Source organism: Dromiciops gliroides, chromosome 6, assembly GCF_019393635.1.
Source record: "Dromiciops gliroides isolate mDroGli1 chromosome 6, mDroGli1.pri, whole genome shotgun sequence".
Taxonomy (NCBI): domain Eukaryota; kingdom Metazoa; phylum Chordata; class Mammalia; order Microbiotheria; family Microbiotheriidae; genus Dromiciops; species Dromiciops gliroides.
Window position 1 is genome coordinate 277,749,825 of NC_057866.1, and position 19,026 is coordinate 277,768,850.

Here is a 19,026-nt window from a genome sequence, read left to right on the forward strand (position 1 = left end):
ACAGCATTATTTTAACACTTTTATTGTGCAAAACCAGTTCAATTTTATGTAATTAAAATTACCCATTATATCTTCTATGAGCCTCTGCCTCCCTTATTTGGTCATGAACTCTTCCCATGTCCATTGCAACAAACAGTATTTTCTCTCCTGTTCTTCTCATTTTTCTTATGATGTGACCTTTTCTTTCTAGGCCATGTGCCCATTAGAAGCTTATCATGCCATATGGCATAAAGCCTGGTCTTTAACTACTTTTTTGCCTGGCCACTTTTGTTAACAGTGAATCCTAATAGCTGAAGTCTTTGGGTTTATTCAACGATGTGCTGTTATACTCATTGGCTTTCTCTATGTTATGTACCTAATCTCATCTGCTAATGAACATTTCTATTTTTTGGCCAATATCAAATAAGTTGGATTTCTGCTTTTTCAAACAGTTTTTTTTGGGGGGGGCGGGGCAATGAGGGTTAAATGACTTGCCCAGGGTCACACAGCTAGTAAGTGTCAAGTGTCTGAGGTCAGATTTGAACTTAGGTCCTCCTGAATCCAGGGCTGAATCTACCATGTCACCTAGCTGCCCCTTCAAATAGTTTTGAGACCCGGTACTGCTAGATGCCCTTTCTTGCCATTTTCCCCTATGACTTCCCTTGAGAGCTGTGATGATATTTTGCTTCTGAAGATGAGTTTTCTTACTTTTTCCTAACTCTAAAGTAATCTATTAATTGATGTGGCACTGAAGAAATAACATAATCTAGGTAGTATTTTTATTTTCATTCCATTGGCACAGCTCAACCATGTGCGGTTTAGTGCACTTATTTAGGTCTTTATTTTTGTAAAGCGTTTTATAGTCCTATTCATAGATTTTCTGTTTATGTCTTGATAGGTAGCATCCCAAGTATTTTATACATTCTTGACTTGTTTCAAATGAAGTTTCTTTTCCCATCTCTTCCTGTTGGGTTTTGCTGGTAGTACTTGGAAAGCCTGGTGATTTGTGTGTATTTATTTTATATCCTTCTACTTTGCTGAAGTTATTGTTTTAGGTAATATTTTATTTGGGCAGCTAGGTGGTACAGTGGATAGTGTGCTGGGCCTGGAGTCAGGAAGACCTGAGTTCAAATTTGACCTCAGCCAGTTACTAGCAATGTGACCCTGGGCAAGTCACTTCACCCCGTTTGCCTCAGTTTCCTCATCTGTAAAATGAACTGGAGAAGGAAATGGAAAACCACTTAAGTATCTCTGTCAAGAAAACCCCACAAAGGGTCATGAAGAGTTGGGCACAACTGAAAAACAACTGAACTGAATATTTTTACATTAAGACTATCAAATCATATAGAAAATAGAATATTTATGTTCTTTGCCTCTGTTTATTCCGCACATTTATCTTTCTTAATAGCTAACATTTCTTCATTTCTTACACTATGTTCATTGATAGTAGTGATAATGAATATTTTTGCTTTACCCCAGTTTTACTGGTAAGCCCTGTAGTTTATGACTCTTGGTTTTAGTTAAATATTACTGCACATACTAAGGACATGTTCATGGATGTCTGTGCTTAGTTTTTTTTTAATAACAGAAATGGTTGTTGCATGTATTGTTGAAAGCCTTTTCTGCATTGATTTACTTGTATATCTGTTTTGTGACCTCCCATAAGGTAAGTATTCTGAATCATGTGACTTGTATTGTTCATATGGTCCATTATGTTCATAGTTTTCCTAATGCTGAACCGACTTTGCATTCCTTCTGGGAATCAATTCCACATGGGGAAACGAAGATGGAAACGAAACAATTCTTTGTGAAGGGGAAGGTGGGAGGGTGGGAGACAGGAGATCTACATGCAATTGGCTGTAGGGAGGAGGGAAAGGCGTTGTTCATCCAGGGACCCTGGATGCCTTGTCTTTGACGGATGTTAGGGTTCCTAAGAGCATAGCAGTCTAGACAGGTGCAAGGCTAGGTGCTTGGACAGCCAGAACTTGAAGAAGATGCTGCTCCGTTTGGGGGAAGTCTGCCTATCAGATTGCATTCCAGCAAATCCCATTTGAAGAAAATGCTCCCTGGGCATCCTAGTGTAGACAGACTGCCTCTTAGATCTTTATGGGCACTTGTATATGGAAGGTGCCTAATAAATGCTGACTGGATTGAATTAGATCGAATTTACCCCTCTCCCCTAGAGGTAGTAGTCATTGAATTGAAAGCTGAGTGGTTTTCTATTCAATTTGCCAGCCCTGGGTAGAGCAAGGGGAACTAGAGAAGGGCTTTAAATGGAATGTTAAGTCTGTCTCTTTGAGGATACTGCCCCAGGGCGTAGTGGAATCTTTGATGGTGTAAAATCCAATACGGGATGAATCCTCCTATGTAAGAATGTGTGTGTGTGTGTGGGGGGGGGTTAACTAGGCAGATCCCCATTACGCTGAGTCGCCTCTATGTGAAGGCCTTGTGCTGCATGCGGTGCCCCTGGGCCCCCTCCCTGTGCCCCCTCCCAGGTCCCCCGGGCTGCATCAGGTGGAGGCTGATGGTGCTCCGATCTCAGGGACCAGGCGGGGGTGGGGGGGTGGGGTGTGGAGCCTGCCTTTCCCACATTGGAGCTGACAGCCATGTTGATTTTGCCATTCCCTGTCCGTGCCCTAACAGACGCTCCAGAGGAGGTTGTAAGATGCTTTGTGTGTTGGTCGGTGCCGCTCACCAGAGGGCTTTCCCGCCCAGCCCTCCAAGCCGCTGGCTGGGGAGATGTCCTGTGGAGGGAGGGAGGCAGGCTCAGCATCCCCATCCCTGATCCCTGGCCTCTGCTCTGCATCCCTTGGAGCAAGCTGACAGATGCGCCCCCCCCCCCCCGCCCCCCACCTCCTCATTCACTCAGAGCCAGCAGAGGCGGGAGCGGGTGAACATGGCTGCAGCTAGGCGGGCTTGAGCTGGCTCGGAGCCTTTTAAATGACCGGACCCGGAGGATTCCGCAGCTGCACAGAAACCGAGGCTTCTTCCCGGGGCTTCATCAATTCTACCCTGAGCCCTCCGGCCGAGGCGCAGAGACACTATGACATCACCTTGCTGACCTTGCTGCTTGTGGGCTCCTACAGCCTTTGTCTGGCGCCTTTGTTAGCCGCCTTCACGGGGAGAAGAAGTAGGTCGCTGACTTCTGCCTTGATTTTCCATTGGCGCTGCTCTGTTGTCTGGGGAGGTTCTAGGGCTTGTCAGTGTGGTCCTCGCAGTGAGCTGGGGGCACGGTCCAGGTGAGGTGCAGATAAGACCTACTGGCTTTTGGAGGGATGGATTCTGGGGAAGTTCGAGCTGGGCATCCTGGCATGAGCAGGGTCCCTTGACAAGAAGATCTCTAGTCTGGAGGGGTCATGCATTCTGTGGAATTGAGCATGAAACCTGGGCTGGCCCCCAACAGGGGTGTCCGATGGGCTCCTAAGGGAGCAGAGAAGACGGGACAAATAAGTTCTGTGTGTAATTATGTGGGGGGGGGGAGAAAAGGGCTTACTGTTAGAAATAAGTTTGCGCTCTGTGTGTGTATGTGTGGGGGGGGGGGAGAGGAGGGGGGAGGGAGAGAAAGAAGAGAAAGGGAGGGGGAGAGAGGGAAAGGGAGAGACGGAGCCTCCCCCAGGTCCTCACGCCTGATCAAAGATGAGGTGGGGGCATTTCTGTCCCTTCTAGGGCAGGTCCTGCCGATGGAGAATTCTCTGTGTTTCCGGAGTGGCTTGAAGGCACCCTGATCGGAGGAGGGGCTGGGGGCTTTCTTGCCGAGTCAGCTCGTTCCTTTGTTGTGTGAGCCCCTTGGCTGCAGCCTTCAGGACCAGGTCAGGGAGAGCTAGCCAATGCATCTGGTCCTGGGGAGGCTGGATGACCCTCAGGAGCTACCCAGGGGCCCCCGGGGATCTTGGGAGCAAGTGAGGAGGGGGAATGAGGAGGGCGAGGCCGTACCAGGCTCCTCCTTCCCTCAGCTGTGGCAGGTGCTTGGTGTACCTCGGTTTCAGTTGGGCATTTTTCCCCGCTTTGGCACTGAATGGAGCTGGGCGTCTGCCTGGCCGTGTAATGGTCAAATTCAAGGGTAAAAAAAATCCCAGCAAGACTGGCCACAAACAGAAGAGAGGGCCGGAAGGCTGTCCCTGCAGCGGCCCTGGGAGGGGTCATAGCTAGGGGGTGTGTGCGTGAGGGATGGGTGTTTGACATGAATTCCATTTCCTGTGAGAGCCTGTGTGTGTGTGTAAACAGGCAGATTTTCTCAGTGTTTCTCAGACCCACTGGGGACTTTTGGAAAGCATGGCATTCAAAGCCCTCTCTTTGGATTCAGAGAGTCCTTTGTTACACTAGAAGGAATCCATCTGCTTGCAGAATTCTTGGCTCTTAAGTGCTTTTCAATTACTTAATCCAAAAAATGTGCCGCTAGGTCATCTGGGGTTGCCGGCACAGTTTAGGGAAAGGGTTTGGAAGGCTGTTATTGGCCTGAGTTTATTTTTGGGGTTCACAAACCACTTTACCTGACCTGTGCCATTTGATCCTCCCAGCCACTCTGTGAGAAAGATGCCAGAGGCACGGTTGTCCCATTTTACAGAGGGGAAGACTGAAGCTTGAGGAATCTCTGATGCTGAAAGTCACGTGGTCAGGAAGCACTGGCATCACCAGCCCCTCCCTCCTTGAGCCCCTGAGCATCTCTGAGAACAGCTTTGGCAGGCTTCCTAGGATCCCAGCAAGCACGGTGGCTCGTCCCTGGGGAACATCTTTGCCTGGGAGTGATTCTCCCATTTCTTCCTCCTTAGGATTCCTTTTTCTAAGGCAAGAACTCGCACCTGCTTGTCTGCAGGCTCCGAGGTGTAACCACTGCCCCACCCAGCTGCCTTTAAGGAAATGAGGGACCTCGGAGAGCATTGGGGCCCAGCTCTTGTTTCCTAGCTGAGGAACGGGAAGAGTTGTGACCACAGGTAGACTGGGTGTTAAAGGTGGGATTTGAACCCAGGCCCCTGGACTGTGGAATGAGCATGGCTCCTCCTCTTGTCTCTTCTCCTGTGATCATGGTACCTTGTGTCCATCCCTGGCCCTGTGTTATAACCAAGGAAGGCCCCTGAGGAGCGCCCTCACCCCATCTGCCAGACTCAATTGTCTGCCAGGGCTCACATTGCTCTCCCCTTGGTGCTGAGTTCCGGCCTTCTGCTCATTACCCTGCTTTTGTAGCCTTACACCCTTCCTTCCTTTGCCTTGGTCTGTTACTCACAGCTCAGGAGCTGCTCTCTCTCCCAATAAATGGTTTGGTTGGGGACTAAGTAAATCTGGGGGAACCTGACCCCCCAAAAGACAGAATCCAGCCTTCTTCCCACTGTGGCTTATTGACCCCTATTGCAGGGGAGCCTCTTTATAAATGTAAGGGGGGGCAGCTAGGGGGCTCAATGAATAAAGCACCAGCCCTGGATTCAGGAGGACCTGAGTTCAAAGCTGGCCTCAGACACTTGACACTTACTAGCTATGTGACCCTGGGCAAGTCACTTAACCCTCATTGCCCTGCCAAAAAAAAAAAAAAAAGACATGGAGATTATCCCTCCTGCTTAGGTACTGTGGTGGAGGGGAGGATTTATTGCCTCCCTCACAAAAGTGTGCTTGAAACATGGAATACTCCTAATATACTCTATATAATACTCTAGCCAGAGACTTAAAACGGGGAAAATGGGCAGCTAGGTGGTGCAGTGGATAAAGCACAGGCCCTGGATTCAGGAGAACCTGAGTTCAAATCCAGCCTCAGACACTTGACACTACCTGTGTGACCCTGAGAAAGTCACTTAACCTTCATTGTTCTGCCCCCCCCCAAATGGGGAAGACTTTGTGGGGTGGCTGAATGGGTGGGAGCACTCTCCCAAATGGTTGTGAACATCCGTGCCCATGGGTCTGAGGAGTCACAGGTTCAGATCTAGAAAGCCTGCCTGGGGCTTGGACACTGGCCCCTCCTCCCAGTGGTTTTCTCTAAGGGTCCATAGGCAAGCCCTTGTGGATCCATGAAGCCAGCAAGGCTAAGGGGGAGAGGGGTGGGAGGAATCCAGAAGCCTGAGGGAGAGCCAGCACCTTGGCCTCAGGCAAAGCCCTCTAACAGCTTCCCCACCCCCCACCCCCCACCTTCCCCTGGTTCTCAGAATTCCTCAATGGCCACCTCTTACAAAATAGCAGAATTCCATTGTGTTCACTCGCTCATCCATTTCCCAGTCATCCACATTCACTGTGTTGGCTTGTTTTGTTACCTGCTGAGAGTAGGTGTTTGTACAGGGGGAGCCTTTTTGTCTCTGCCCGTCTTGGGTACATGGCCTGTCTTGGCCCACAGTTGGTTTAAAAGACAGCTCTCGTACCTACAAGGAAGAAAGCCCCGTGCTGGGCAATGAGATGCTCAGATAGATGAGGCACAGTCCTGCCCACAGGAGCTCACTGTCTCATTGGGGAGAGGAGGTGGCAGCCAAAAGCCCATGGTCCAATAGAATGGGATCCCTGCATGTGGCAGCTGCCAGCAGCGGGCTCTGAACTCAGAGGACACCCGCAGGTGGCAGAGAATGTGCTTTTAGCTTGAATGACAGTTAGGTTTTCAGTAGGTGTAGGTTACTGTTTGGGGGCGATCTGGGCATGGGGAATGGAGGGAGCAAAAGTGGGTTACGTTCCCCCTGTGTCAGCTGCGACCTGGCCCCTGACACAACAAATGAGATTCACTGGCACCCTTTCTTTACGTAATAACCCCCATGAGCTGTGCCCTTCTCCAGGATTTCCCTTGTGGATGGAGCCCATTCACCGAGGCCTCCTACTGTATGCCAGAGACTGGCATTGAATTTGCTTCCTGCCTCTCTCAAAAAGCATACATTGCCCCCCAATCCTCTACAAGCATCCAGGGCAGTAGGAAGATGTCAGCTATGGGACTGGGCATAAAACCTGGGCCTGAACCCCTTCAGTGAAGGTGTCACCAAACAGCCCTCTTGCTAGACCACATGCTTTGTGTAGCTGGGAGTAGATGGGTATGAGATGCTGCTCAGACCCTGTGTCTCAGGACTGGGGCTTCTCTCTTCAGGCGTTGCAGATGGTGCTGCTTGTGACCACTAGGTGGCACCATAGACGGGGGGGGGGTTGGACCTGCAGTCTAGAAGTTCAAATCCAGGCTTAGACACTTAGCTGTGTGACCCTGGACAAGTCATTTAACCTCTGTTGGCCTCGGTTTGCTCATCTGTAATCTGGGGGGGGGGTAATGGTAGTGCCTGCCTCCATCTGGGCCTAGGGTTCTGATCTGAAAGCGAGGGGCCTGTGATGGAATGACCTGGGCTAAGAGGGAGGGGGGGCTGCCTCGACTGGCAGTGGGGGCTGGGCATGGAAAGAAAAGACAAAAGATGGTGGGGATCAGCCTTGGGGTGGGCGTGAGGCTGGGGGGAACAGGGCACTACCCTGTAGAAGCCCCCCTCCTCCTGCATCAGCCTCCAGGAGCTGGCTCCTTGCTCATCTGCCCCATCCCCCGATGGGGGGCTGTCAAGCTGGAGTTCCTCTCTCCACCCACACAGGAGGAAGCTGAGGACCCCAGAGGGGGGGCTCCCCCGGGGCCACACAGTGGGAGCCGGGCACAGGATTGCAACCTTTGGGGCCTCAGCCTGGAGAGCATGCCCTGCTTCTGTGGTCTCATCCTTGCTTGGGTCGGTGCCCTTGGGTGGCAGAGGGTCGTACATTCAGTGTCCGATGGGAAGTGGTGTGGAATGTGCCTCCATCTGCGGCACTGGGGAATGTTCTCTTTACCCTCCTGTCCCCTCCCCTCCCCACAAACACACACAAGGAACACGTGTTTGTGTTTATTTTCTTTTTCCTTTTAAATCCTTGTTTTGATTTTTAATCCTTCCCCCAGTAGTTACAGCAGATGGGATAAAAGGTTAGATTGGAACCTTCTGCACGGCCCCTTGAGACTGCACACAGTGCTGTACATTGCACCGATAAAGCACTGAGGGTTAACCAGAAGGCAGGGTGAGAGAGTGGGGTTGGCTGGGACCCCCATTGCCCACTGGCCTTGCCCTCCATCGGGTCCCCTTAATTATACATCCACTGTGTGTTGAGATGCATATTTATGTATATATGTGTATGTATGATTGTGTGCATGTACACATACCTATGTATACCTATATGCACGGAAACACATGTATACATACATGTGTGTGCGTGTCTATCTGTATCTGCATCCTTTATTCTGTGTCACTTGGCATCCCCCCTCATTTTGAAGTTGATGAGGCTCTGGTGAGCCATGGGGGCATGGAGGACAGAGCTGACCCTGGCCAGAAAGCTTGGGGTTCATTTCCCCTGTGGCACACACATGCTTGCTGTGTGACTGTGGACAAGTCCTTTCCCCATTCTGCACCAGAGGAGGTGGGGGTGAAGGGGGCTGCTCATTGGGGTCCTTCTCTATGACTATACAACCATAGGTTGTAGGTTCTCCCTATGAGCTAGAAAGTTGACCCAAAGAGAACAAAGGAGAGGAAGGATGGGGGTCAGAGAGGTCAAAGTCCCCTTTTCTTGACTCTCTCCTCTTGCCCCACGACGCCGTCCTCTGAAGGAGACTTTGCCCACTGGTGGAGTGTCTGCAGCAGGGGCCGGGGGTGACAGGAAACAGCCTCAAGCCCCTCGGGGTGCTTGCTCTCTGGTCATCCATCATGGTTTCTGGGGTCCTAGGAAAGACCGGCAGATGTGAGGACAAGCCAGGGCTTAGGCTGGGGCAAGGACCCCAGGAAAGTCCTCATCACCTGCTGGGCCCCAGAGCCGGAGGGGAGCCTGGAGACTGGCACACACATGTGCATGTCCATTCAGAGCCCGTGGCCCAGATGATATCTGCAGGCCCGTACAATGCTCTGTCTATGACCGGATGGTTCCATTTTCAGCACGGTGGTGCTGTTGGGACACAAGGCTTCTCGGTGTATTTTTGGATTCCCCTTGTCCCAAGGATGCTTCAGAGTGTCTCCTCTTCTCGGCTGGGCAGTCGGTGACTGGCTGGGAAGGGATTGCTGACCTTGCCGGCTCTTCCTGCAGCAGGGAGTGTCTTGTCTGTCCTGAAGGTGAAGGACAACGGCAGGTGGGATGGGATCGCTGGGCTCAGGCTGGGCGGGAAGGTGGTTGATTACATTTGCGGCCCTCTTCCCCAGCCCTGCTGGTCAGCCCTCAGCTCAGGGAGAGCCTGGTGGCGCCCTTAGTCCTCTGTCCTTAGTACTCCTGGTCATGCTCTGCCCCCAGGCTCAGACTCACACCACCAGCCCTCAGTGGAAGGCCCCCGTTCTTGCCATACTTGGCTGCTGTATCTCATACAAATTCTGCAAGTACGCAGCTGACCTATTTTTCTTGGTTTTTCCAGGTGCGTCAAGGAAAAGCGTACCACCCAGTCTGGTTGCAGTGCTTAGCACAGGTGAGTGGCCACTTTTATGTTTTGAATTATGGGATTGTTTGGGAGAAGTGCATAGCACTGCTTCCTTCGGCACATCTGTGGGTGAAATGGATTGCCATAACCTTTGCCCACCCACAGGTCTTTCTGGGCCCTCTTGGGCATCCTGTTCTGGCCTTTTGTTGGCACTGCTTTCCCCTCAGCCTCCACACTGGTGGTAGAGATGGGCTTCAGGTCTCAAGAGGCCATTCCCCTGCTTGAGAAGCATCAGAGGCCCTGTTTGCCTCTAGGACAAAATGCCCACTGCTCTTTCTGGCATTTAGAGCCCTTCACCATCTGTCTCTCATCCCTTTCTCCAGACAGATTGTCCATCTCCCTGGTCCAGGTAGTGTGTTCTGCTCAGACTGGTCTGCTTGCTCTTTGTTCCCCATACGATGCTTTCCATCTCCCATCTCTGGTACTTTGCACTAGCTGTGCCTCATGACAGGCAGGCCTTCCCTCCTTGAATTGACCTCTCAGAATCCCATTTCTTTCAAAGCATAACCCAGGTGCCTTCTGTATTTTGACCCCTCCAGTTACGATGGCTCCCCTACTAAATCTCATTGTATCGACTTACCCGTGTAAGTACCCATGGTTTTCCCAATAGGATGTCAGCTCCCCAAGGGCAGGCTCTGGGACTTGCTGTGCTGGGCATGCTGGGGATGCCCTAGGCTTCTGTCAAACTGAGTTGAAATGGGTAGGAGGGGCTCCCTTCTAGCTGCAGAGTCTGCGTGAGGTCCTGGTTAAGAGATTCTAACTGATCACAACTCACATGGCAGGGCTTGGCATCCTTGCACAGTGGAAAGAGAAGGGGAGGGGAAAGGAAGACACGTATATGGGCACGCACTGTGGCAAGTTCTAGGGCTGTGAGCACAAGGAAGGGTGGTCATCTCCACCCTCAAGAGGCTTACATTCTAGTCGGGGACTATAGCACCATGACAGAGGTGGAGGTGTGGACTGAGCTACCGGGGTGACTGATTGGATTCTGGACAAGATAAGGAGAAAGCTTACCTGGAAGAGCCCAGGGGCCGAGACTGGAGGGACAGTCAGCTCTAGGAGAAAGGGGGTGAGGGCCCTAAGGCAGGCAGCAAGGTCTGAAAATGGTAGGCAAGTGTGGAATTTGATAAGACGGTCGTAATGGGGAGGGGTGGGGCTGAGGTGGGGGGAAGGAGATACAGTGCTGATACTGTGGATGGGAACTTGATTTTTGTGTGCGATGGCCCACTATCTAGACAGGGAGTCCTCCTCAGTGTCCAAGAGATGTGGCTCAGGGCATCTTTGTGATTCAATCTGATTCTAGAGGAACACGATTAATAGTCTCTTCTCCTTGACTTTCAGAGAAACCACAATTCTTAGAAATTATATTCCAGGATCTCTCTTTTTTTTTGGTGAGGCAATTGGGGTTAAGTGACTTGCCCAGGGTCACACAGCTAATAAGTATCAAGTGCTGAGTCCAGATGTGAACTCAGGTCCTCCTGAATCCAGGGCCAGTGCTTTATCCACTGTGCCACCTAGCTGCCCCTAGGATCTCTTTTTTAAAAGTTTATTTTAAAAAATTTAAACACAAGCTTGAAGAATAAAATAAAACTTGAAAAAGTTTTATTGATGCCCTTTTAAATGTGAAATACCCTCCTTCTTGCCTTCATCCCCCACTCCCTATTCCCAATGAGCCTTTCCTTGTAACAAAGAAAACCAGCCAGCCTAGCCATGGCATGTGATGGGGTGTGCAGCTTCTCCCCCTCCCCCTTTTCAAGGAAATGAAGGGAGGCTTCCTGAATTGTTTCTGTGAGCAGAGGTCTCTTTAGGAGACAGAGATTGGTGATCGCTGTAAATCCCTCTCCCAGCCCCCGCTGGAGACCACAGAGGGCACTCGCTGCTTTGCTTCCCAGGATTCTAGGAGGGACTGAGGGCTGGGAGTGGTTTTCTCATCCTGTTACTCATGAGCCCCGACCATTGTGCTTCCCACTGATTGCCAGCCAGACTTAAGAGGCTTTTAGGAAGGGCTATTTGCCGAGATGCCATAGGAAGAGAAATACAAACCATGTCCCAAACCAGGGGGCAGGGAGGGACACTCCCATGGTCCCTGGGGTGGGCTCCAGCCTAGAGAGTGCGTGTGATACAAAGGGGGTACCTCGAAGCCCTTTTCTTCTGGAAGTCCTTTTCTCCCCTCGTGCGACACTCATGGAATGTCTGTGGGCTAGGGCCCTCGCTCAGTCCTGAAACTACCTTTCTGCTTTGTCCCTGCTGCGTCTCTTAGCTCTGGGAACAGACGCCGTCATCAGCCCCTGCTGCTCTGGGACCGCCAGTGCCGGGTCAGAGGTCCAGTTCTTCCACTCTGCTCACGAGGTTGTTGTTTTCTGGTCCGTGGGTGGGAGGGGAGCAGGCCTTTCTTCTGGCCTCATGCCCTGCCCTTTCAGGGTGAAGGGCCTGTCTTCTCAGGCACATTTCCTGCTTTACTCCCTTCTTTTGGAACCCTTTCTCGTGCTCTAGGTCAGGGATGTGGCTAATACTTTTAACCAATCTTGATCAATCTCCTCACCCGATTTCATCCAATAGCTCAAGGCACTTTAAGGGCTTGTTTACACTGAGGATATGCCTTGGCCTCATTCACACTCTCCTGGTCACTCTGTAACTCGGTCACAAGGGGTCTTCATTTAGTAAAGATGTGGGGGCTTGGAGCGTCTGGTTAGTTATACTCATCAGCATTGAGGGCTCCCCCAAGTCCCTTATATGGGCTAAGCAGGACGCGTCCCTGCGTGACGAGGACAGGCACCCTGGGTGCAGCGAGGGCAGGTATTTTGAGCTGCTGACATCTGAGCTCGGGGCCAGAGCTGACTCTAAATAAAGCCCATGTCACTGTCGGCTGGCACCATCCTTGAGACCTGTCTCCCCTTGGTGCTATTTGGGGGAGCTGGAGTGTCAGAAGCCAGGTGTGGCCCCTCGGGGTACTGATGGGGACAGTTCCCACCGAGCCTCAGGAGGCAGAAACATCTTGAAGTCTCCTCCAGCAGGCTGGTGAGCTGCTAGGGTTTCCTTGTCTGGGTGGAAGGGTACAAGGTGCCGGAGACCCTACAGCCTTGTTGGGATTGTGCTGCCAAGGGCTTGGCATCTGGCGCTGCCTGAGACCCGAGTCTATTTCAGCGAGTGAGTGGAGTGAGGGCTAAATTCCCACTTCCCATAGATGGGGTTTTGTTTTCAAAAATGGCTGGTTCAGTCCTGTTATGAGTACAGTCCATTTATATCCTGCAGAGTTCTCACAGCTTTTACTTACCAGAACCTAGCCTCTTCCTGGGCCTCAGTTTCCTTCTTTGGAAAATAGCAAGGGAACAGGGGACTAGGATGAGAGCTTTCAATGTAGAAGGACCCCCCTCCTTCCCCTGCCACAGTCATTCGGTCCAGTTCTATAGCTGAGGAAAACCCAAGGAAGCCAGGGGATTTGCCCTAACCCACATGGTATTACCTAAGTACGGTGGGGGAGTCTTCTGACTCCGGAACTAGCCCTCTGGCCCCTGCACTCAAAGAAGATTCAGGAGACATGGGGGGGGGGGCTGACGTCAGGATTCTTGTTGTTTTGTTTTTGTGGGGCAATTGGTGTTAAGTGACTTGCCCAGGGTCACACAGCTAGTAAGTGTCAAGTATCTGAAGCCAGATTTGAACTCAGGTACTCTTGAATCCAGGGCCAGTGCTTTATCCACTGTGCCACCTAGCTGCCCCTGGGATTCTTAAAAATAATGTATTCAGAGGGTTTTGGTCCCCACTGACCAAATTCACTTGGAGAAGTGTTTAAACACAATGACCCAACTGAAGAATTGTTTTTGGAATGGCTCTGGGTTCACCTTTCAAAGCTTGGCATTCAGCTATATTTCCCCTCCTCCCTCTCCTTCCTCTTCCCCCTTCTCCTCCTCCCCCTACCCTCCTCTTCTCTCTCCTCTTCCCCTTCCTCTTCTTCCTTCCCCTGCTCTGCTTCCTCCCCCTTTTCCCCCTTCCTCCTCCCCATCCCCATCCTCTTTTTTCTCCCTCTGTCCTGCCTCCCCCTTCTTCCTTCTCTTCTGTCTTTCTCTTCCCCCTCCCCTCCCCTTTCTGAGTGCCCTCCACATGGGGGTGGGGTTTGTTTGTACCACGGGTGTGGCACCAGACGATGCCCCAGGTGTTACCTGTTCATGTTGCTTGGTCTCCCCCTAGACTGTCTCTCAGTGGCAGTTCTTTTCTCCTGATGCTGAATGATTTCTGTATTAACAAAGGACAGAACTGGGAAGATGCATTTCCCATTCAAGTGACTAGCCACTAACCACCCAGAGGATCTCCAGTGGCCTGTGGCCTGTGGCCCTGGGCCTCCCCCGCGCCTTTGGCCTTGACCCTGATAGGCAGGGGAGAAGAGGCCCTGACTCCCCTGCGAAGTTTTCAGGTCTCAGTAGGAGCCCTTCGTCCAGGCACCAGTGGGTTAATGGCCTTGCCCAGGATGGAGGAACTAAATGGGTCAATATTGACATTTTGCTCTAAAGGAAAAAGGAGGTGACGCTGACTGGAGGACCAGCAAAGGACGTGGCTTCACTGTGTACTCAAAGGCCACAAGACGCAGGATTTTATGGGGCCCTGAGTGGTCCCACCAGGCACTGAGTGTGGGGCTTAGAGGCCACCAGGGACATCCCTGGAGCTTGTTCAGGACACTGGGCTGAGAACGTCCCCAAAGGATCAGTGCACCCTTATGGTGGTCTGTGGGGTTCGGACCCCTGCCAGCTTCAGAGCAGGGGCATTTCTGTATGGGATTCAGAAGAGGCCATGCCCATGTAAGATCCTCCAGAAGAGGAGGTGTGGGGCCATCGGGGAAGAGAGAAGGGTGGGAGCCAAGGGAGGAGGTGGAATTAGGCAGAAGGTGAGGTGGGATTGGAGGAGGGAAGCTTAGATGAAGAGCTGAAGAAAAGACCCCAGGGGGCATCCAGGGCAATGCTGGAGCCACATCCAGGTTTGAGAGAGAGATTGTTAAATGTGCAGGCTGAGCATGTGCGCCTCAGGAGCTGCCAAACCCCACACATCCGGGCTGGATCTATGGTTTTGTAGGTGGCCCAGACTTAAGGAAGCGATGGAGAGAATGTCAGTGATGGTAAACTTGAAAGTGTGTCATGTGGACACCACCCCTGTCCCTGCGTTAATGTAGCAGTCTGGGGTGTAGAAAGTACTTTCCTTTGTGCCCCACTGTTAGTGGGTAGTGCCTATATTAAATATGGGGAAACTGAGGCTCAGAGAAGGTAGGGGTTTGCCCACGTCACAGGGCTGGTGAGTATAGAGCAGGACTCAAAGTCTGACTCTGGCTCCAACGTTCAGGACACCGCACCAGGCTACTTCTATGTGTGCGTGTGTTGGTGTTAGCACGTGTGTGTACACACACGTGTATGTGGGGGCATGGTTATACGTGTGCATACACGTGTGTGCTGGGGAATGGGCATATGTGTGTGAGATGTACACGCCTTTAAACCAAAGTCCTCTGGCTGAGTCCAAATCCTCTATCCTTCCTCCTTCGGGAGAGGAGGCTTGGATTTATCTTCTCTATCAGAGGCACACGCGGGAAAGAATAAATTCATTTTTGATGGGTCACTAAGTACACATAAGCGTACAGACAAGCCATGGGGCATCCCCTGCCCTCTTGTGCAGTCCCAGGTGGTGGGGGAACCTGCCAGGCAGGTTGGCTCCTTTCTGAAGGATCAGCACCTTTCCTAGATATTTGGCCAACTCTAATCTGGTGCTCCTGCCTGCAGTGCTCAGGTGCTTCTGTCTTTGCAGGACTTCAGGAGCCAGTACCTGGACAGATACACAATTCCCTCCATCCAGTTTGGAAAAGATGAGGTTGGCCAGTAAGAGTAGAGCCTAGTCAGTCAGAGCAGGGGCATTTCTGTATGGCAGTTCTGTTCTCCTGACCTCCTGACGCTGAATGGTCTCTGTATTAACAAAGGACAGAACTGGGAAGATGCATTTCCCATTCGAGTGACTGGCCACTAACCACCCAGAGGATCTCCAGTGGCCTGTGGCCTGTGGCCCTGGGCCTCCCCCGCGCCTTTGACCTTGACCCTGATAGGCAGGGGAGAAGAGGCCCTGACTCCCCAGCGAAGTTTTCAGGTCTCAGTAGGAGCCGAGACTGAACCCCAACGGGAGCCGGAGATTCTGCAGTAAGCCGTCAGTTTCACTTTTCTTACTTGTATTTTTCTGGTAGGTAAAACAAAGCATCCTTCTTTGCCCCAGCCCCCTCCCCGTCCCGCCCAGGGCACTGAATCTGGAATCTGATCCTGGGCAGCCCCTTGCTGGTCCTAGGCCTCAGTCTCCCTCTCTACAAGATGAGTGGTTGGACTTGCCGGCCTCTGGGGCCCCTGCCCGTGGTCCCATGTACGCAGATGACCCGGGCTTCAGTCCGTGTGGGCTCACTTCGCTTGTCGCGGTTTCCTGGCACTGCTGGCCACCGCCTTCCCATGCTTGGCTGCTTCCACCAGGTGGCAGATGGGGTTTCAGAAAACCCAGGAATCTCCCGAAAAAGTCTTTGCCTTTCCCCACCTCTCCTGCACACGGGAATGCTGGAGCAGGCATCTGCTCCCTTCAGAGGAGCCCCTTCTGCCCAGCCCGACACAGGGCATGAGCCCTGTGTGCCTGGCCCACACGGAAGACCTTTCGCTGAGGCTTGGGTGGGCATGGGCATACACGTGGGCAGTGAGTGGTGACTTCTCTGGACACTGTGCTCGGTGTCTGAGGCCCTGGGGTCAAAGGCTAGTGCTGCTCCTTGTTCCTCCTGTGCTGTCCTGGCCCAGCCCGAGGACTGGCCTCCATGGCTCCAGGCTGTCTTTCTGCTTTTAGCTCCGTCCTCCTGGCTGTGCCAGCCCGGCAGGAACCACGGCCCGCTCTGGTGGACTGGCCGAGAACATGTGGTCCCATGTGTCATTTAGGTGCTGGCCAGGCCCCAGCCTGCTGCCTTGTCAGGTAGGGCCCAAGCTAGACATGGAAGAAACAGGCGAGGAGAAGGACTCCCAGAGTGGCCTTGGTGCCCACCGGGTAGGAAGCGAAGGCCACAGAGGCCATCTTCACCGGCTTAGCTTTCCTTCCTTATTCCTTCCCCATTTTAACTGAGTGGTCATGGATGAGGGAGACTTTAAACTCCCTGTGGGCAAAGACGTTTGTGTGTTTGTCATGGTGCCCTTGGGCTAAGCGAGCACAGGACTTGGACTGTCGGGGTTTTCCTGAGCGTTGGAGAGGGTTAGCTTGCGAGCCACGTTTGGAAGGTCATTTATTCTCTCCTCGACAGACGCTGTGAGTCTCAGGTGATTTTAAGCCTTTGAGAGAGAACAGGCCCTTCCTCAAGCCTCCAGATCCTTTCTTTCCCTCCAAACTCACAGAAAACCCAGTTCTTGCCCCTTCCCAACCCCAAGAGATGACAGGGTGAGACGTGGGGCCGGAGGAAGCTGTGGCATTTGGCAGCGCTTGGCTCCCGGAGCGGCCTTTGTATTGTGTGGACATGGGCCCACTGTCCGGCGGTCCTTCCCAGGGACTGGCCACCGGGAGTCTAATCAGCAGATTGTCCGGTGGAGGGACGATCCTTTCGTGTGTCCAGGACAGAAACATCTGGCTCCTGGAAGAAGGAAGTCCTTTTCTCCTTGGCAGCTCCAGAGCCTGGCGACAGGATGGGGCTGTTATTGGCTGGTATTTATACACACAGCTGGTGTGACCACCCCCTTCCTCCTCCTCCCCAAGAGCATCTCTAATGAGTCCCACAACAGAGCAGCCGTGCACAGTGTGATGTAATCCAGCAGCCCAGAGAGCCGAGGGCGACGCCTGGGCAACATCTGGGGGAGAAGGCAGCTGTGGGAAGCTGGGCGGTCTCGGGTGCTTCTTCCCTGTACTGTCCTGGTGGCCCTGCTCGCTCACACGCTCGCTCGTCCTCCCTCCCTCCCTCCCTTGCTTGGCTGTCTCCAGAGCCGGGCTCTCACAGGTGGCAGGGGATGATCCACCGGAGCCGCTTCTTGCCCACAGCTTCCTCCTCCAGAAGACATGCTCCTGTTGCCCAAATTTTCCTTGTCCAATATGCACGTGCGGCTCACAGCCAAGGGCTTACTGCGGAATCTCCGGCTCCCGTCGGGGTTCAGGAAGAGCGCCTTGATCTTCCACGAAGGTTGGTGCCTCTGCTCTTGCTAGCTTCAGTTCATGGGGTAGCTAGTGGGATCCTGCCTCCAGTTTGCTCATGGGGAAAGGTTCTGAGCTAGGGACAGATGGAGGAGGGGGACAGTGTTTGTTAGTGAGCCTGAGGCTTAACTGGCTCAGAGGCTGCTCTAGGCTCTCTCCTTGGCCAGGTGAGGGGGTCTGGGATGTTCTTCCTGCCCCCTTGGCTGGGCCTCTTCCTTGCTGGCCCATCCTCCCTCCTCCTCCTCCTCTTCTTCCTCCTCTCCCACACACCACCAGAGGTGCCAGAGCCCACCCCATCGGTAGCCTTGTTTTCCTTGGCATAGATGGAGTAGGGCTGGAGGATTCCTCTTTCTCCTTAGATGAGAGTGAGATGCCTTTTCTCCCTGGGGCTCAGCAGCCCGGCCAGGGGCACGAGTCTCTCAGAGAGAAGCCAGCCACAGTTTTGTATCACAGAATTCTGCTGCTCTCCATCTGTGTCCCATTTGGCCTGTGCCAGAGATGGCCCCGAATGTGATGTGTTTTGCAGGCTACAGATTGCAAACAGAGCTCCTTGCTTAAGACACAGGGGCCCCAACCCCTTCTCCAAGATGGCTGGAATAATTGGGAGATCAGTGTCTCTTGGCAGCATGCTGGGGGCTGGTGCTCACAGCACTGACCAGAGCCTGGCCCCCAGCCCGTTCCTAGCCCAGTGGAGGAAGCTGTGCACAGACACGGAATCCTTCCTCTCCTCTCCGCAGATCCTCCCTCGGGCCGACTTTGTTTTTCTCGTTGCTCTCATCTTGGCCTCCGGGGATGTTTCCAGGTCACACTGTTGAGCTTCTTACGCAGGCTTTTCCCTCTGGCCTGCTTCCCCCCCTGCTGTCTCCTATCTCTCCCGACCCCTCCAAAATTTGGCTCCAGCCCTTGGCCCCTTTTCATCCGAGCTTGGCCACAAATGGGCCACCAGCTGACCCCCTCATGTCTCCCTGTAGCCAGGTGTGGCAGGCAGGTAGACGCCTCTCCTGGCTTAATGTGCAGGGCTGGGCTCACCTCAGCACTCATGCCCAAGCTCGGTGACCTTTGGGGGGGGGTCACAGAGCTTGACCTTGAGCCCAAGGAGTAACAGCCTCATCCTGCGGCAGCTGGGCGGTACTGGCTCTCTCCCTCCTTTGTCCCTGGCAACGCCTCTGATTTCTCGAGTGTACTTAAAGACATCTGGGGGGGCTCTCATTTGAGTGCAGCTGTGACAATCCATTTTCTTAGACTGCCATCGGGCGACTGAAGGAACTGAGAATAGCTCAAAGGAGACATTTAGAGATTGACCAAGAGATGAAAGCCCTTCTCCGGGGTCCCTTGTCAGGGTCACTTAGATGGGCTGTGGGCCTGGAAGCTTCTACCTTGGGCTGGGCCTGGCCCAAGCCCCTGTTTAAAGTGGGGCAGCTGGGGTCTAACACAGTGAGGGTTGCATCAGGAGTCACAGGGCCTGGGTTCGAATGCTG

The 19,026-nt window shown here is 52.8% G+C and overlaps 1 protein-coding gene across 8 annotated transcripts in view; it reads left to right on the forward strand.

Moving 5' to 3' along the window:
• The window catches only part of MTUS1 (microtubule associated scaffold protein 1), a 123,188-nt gene that overhangs the window by 60,007 nt on the left and 44,155 nt on the right, over positions 1 to 19,026 (forward strand). For 6 of the 8 annotated variants that reach the window (XM_043972615.1, XM_043972617.1, XM_043972618.1 and 3 more), the window contains one exon: positions 9,326 to 9,376. In XM_043972615.1, the coding sequence (XP_043828550.1) occupies positions 9,326 to 9,376 (51 nt within the window). Of the gene's footprint in view, positions 1 to 2,655; positions 3,110 to 9,325; positions 9,377 to 17,155; positions 17,538 to 19,026 lie in introns of those variants that run through there. The other 2 variants (XM_043972621.1, XM_043972622.1) reach the window with 2 other exon arrangements.